Source organism: Aegilops tauschii, chromosome 7 (assembly GCF_002575655.3).
Source record: "Aegilops tauschii subsp. strangulata cultivar AL8/78 chromosome 7, Aet v6.0, whole genome shotgun sequence".
NCBI lineage: Eukaryota > Viridiplantae > Streptophyta > Magnoliopsida > Poales > Poaceae > Aegilops > Aegilops tauschii.
Window position 1 is genome coordinate 421103107 of NC_053041.3, and position 2612 is coordinate 421105718.

At 49.1% G+C, this 2612-nt stretch overlaps 1 protein-coding gene across 1 annotated transcript; it reads right to left on the reverse strand.

The window, feature by feature from the left end:
• Window positions 1-294: 294 nt before the first annotated feature.
• Window positions 295-960, reverse strand: LOC141027222 (uncharacterized). The gene has a single exon (XM_073504205.1). It carries the CDS (start codon window positions 958-960, stop codon window positions 295-297), a length of 666 nt encoding a protein of 221 aa, XP_073360306.1.
• Between the last annotated feature and the right edge of the window lie 1652 nt (window positions 961-2612).

Consider the following 2612-nt stretch of genomic DNA (forward strand, 5'->3'; position numbering starts at 1 on the left):
GAATCTAATGGTACAAAAGCAAACAAAAAAAATTATCACCGGCATTCTGTACGACAAGTTCATCATGAGCAAACTAATTTCAATAGAAAGCAATCTAACATAATCAAAGTTCATCATTACAAGCGATTCTGCATGGCAAGCAAACTAAGTTCAGCAAAAGCAAATGATCACAAGCAAACTAACGATACATAAGCAAATAACATCAAGCAAATTTGATGATAATTCTAAAACAACACTGGCATTGGTGGCTCTTTGGCCGGCACCATCTTCTTCTTCACCAGTTAGCGTCTCTCCCTAGCTGCTCCTGACGCTCTTCTTGGGGGCCTCCTTCTCCAGCTTTGCACGGCGAAGCCCGTCCTGGGTGAGGGTGATGCGGTTCCATATCTCGTACGCTGCATAGGCGTCCTTTGTCGCGTACTCGATGTGCCTCATGGACAGAGGCAGGGTGGCCCAACGCTTGTGCTCGTCGTCGGTGATCTTCTTCTTCATGTTGTTGTAGTAGTCGTCGTTGAGCATGCCGGAGGCGTCTCCAAGGGAGTCCAACTCCTTGGTTGCCTCGGGCACCCTCCACTCCTTCTGGATGTCGATGAAGTTGGCGACCTCCAGATTGACACGCTCTAGCCTGGTTTTGTCGCCGTCGATGGAGAAGCCTGCAAAGGTGTACCTGCGGTCGGCGAGGAAGTTGTCGAAGACGGTGCACCTTTCAGCGGCGCTAACTTGGAAGAGCAGCACCGTGTGTTTCTTGCCGATGGAGAGTTGGCAGAGGGCGGGTTTCTGCGTCGCTTCAGGCTCGTTGTTGTACTTGAGATCAATGCCGACGATCTTGTGGCGCTGAAGGCTGAGGTGGCGCTCGTACTGCGGGAGGGTGATCGCCATCTGCTTCTTGTCGTTGGTGTGGATGATGTGCAACTTGGTGTTGCCGTGGGCCTCCACGTCCTTGTACTCGTCGGCGAACGCCATGGACGATAGTAGGGCTTGGTGTTTTGCGTGGAGATGGATGTGATGGAGCGATTTGGTGGCAGCGCAATGGATACTTGTGTTGTTGTGGATGAGAAGGCCTATGGCAGGGGTCTGAATTTAAGGGGAGGGCGCGGGGTGGGATGGCCGCATCGGATGAACTGCACGATCTCGCTGACGATGCGGTTTGTGCAGATCGTGGGTTGGTGTTGCGTCTGTTATCGTGGGCTGGTGGCGATGGAACCGCTCCGATTGGGTGGTTGTATGCGAACATGGTGTTTTTTAACGTGGTTTTTTATTTTTGATCAGTAATTTTTTTTAACCACCACTATTTGTGCGAACGGGCATTTTGTCACGTTTATATGTATCCTGCATGACAATGAAACTGCATTGATTACAGTTCCGCACTACATCGTCTACAGTAGAGAACTGCATTCTGTGTACAGGTGCTTACTTCACAGTATTTTTTTCCATGTCCTTGCTGCAGCCCCTGAATAAAGTACAATGTATTCCGTAATTTTACGAGTTTTTTGTTGTGTTCTATACCGTGTATTTATTCATGTAGGTAATCCGGAACTGGATTTGCTAAACCGTACTGCTTCATGTAACGAAATGCACTGCATTTTTCTAGTGCTGCGTACTGCATCTGTTTTTTTGCCTGTACTTACTGCAGTCCCTGGTACGGGAGGGGTAGGGGTTGGGCCCCCCCATTTTTTTGTGTGGCACTTATTTTGAGGTAGACTTTTTCTTTTCGGATGTGTTTTCTTAACATGCGTGCTGTTTTTGATTTTAACTTTTTTACGAACTACGTTTATTTTATTTTGTTTTACCGATCGAACTTCATTGTTCTTCACAGAGAACTGCATCATGTGTGTTTTGATGTGGTCTTTTTTATTTTAGCCGGGCCATTTTTGGGCCGGTCCGTTTTATGTTGCCCTTTGCCACACGCGGGCCTCCTACGTGTCCGTTCCAGGCGATCCCACCGCTCCGCTGACAGGGAGAGAGACCGAGAACAATCCCCTCTCCTCCCTTGCAGTTCCTCCCTCGAGCAAAACCGCCGTCGCCCGTAGCAACCGCCGTCGCCCGAGGAACCGCCGCCCTCAAGAAGTTCTTATTCCTGCATTCCGTGTCGTCGTCCGCTCCACAAGCCCTTGCCGCTGCGCTCCCGCAGCCCTTTCCTGTCCGTTCCCGTCGCCGCACCCTCCCCCTCCCTGCCGTTGCCGCCGCCTCCGTCGCCGCACCTTTTTTGTGGTACGTTCCGCTTGTTCTCGGTGTTGATCGTCCCCTCGTCTTGTTTTGTTACTCTCGTAGTTGCTGTTTCTATTTTTGCTTGTGTAATTTTTCCGTAGGCAGCCGATTTTGTCTCGATTTGGAGTCGATACTCGTGTGTAGCAAGGTGGATCTAGGGTTTCGTGAGATTTTCGCCGATTTTGTTGCTTATATCTATCACTTCGTCGTTGTGCTGCAGGGAAACGCCATGTCTTCGCCGAGCAGAATGGGAGGAGGAGTTCAGGGTATGTGGAGTGCTTATTTTAGGCTTTTGTTTACTTTGTTTGATGTTTATCTAGTTTCCTAAATCATCCTGCATATTGGTTTATGCTCTGTTAGTTGTCAGCGTTCGTTTGCATTATTTTGTCATCTGATGTTTTGTAATT

Bases quoted from the DNA above. Each gene is read 5' to 3' on its own strand.
- LOC141027222 (XM_073504205.1), bottom strand. From the start codon at position 960: ATGGCGTTCGCCGACGAGTACAAGGACGTGGAGGCCCACGGCAACACC.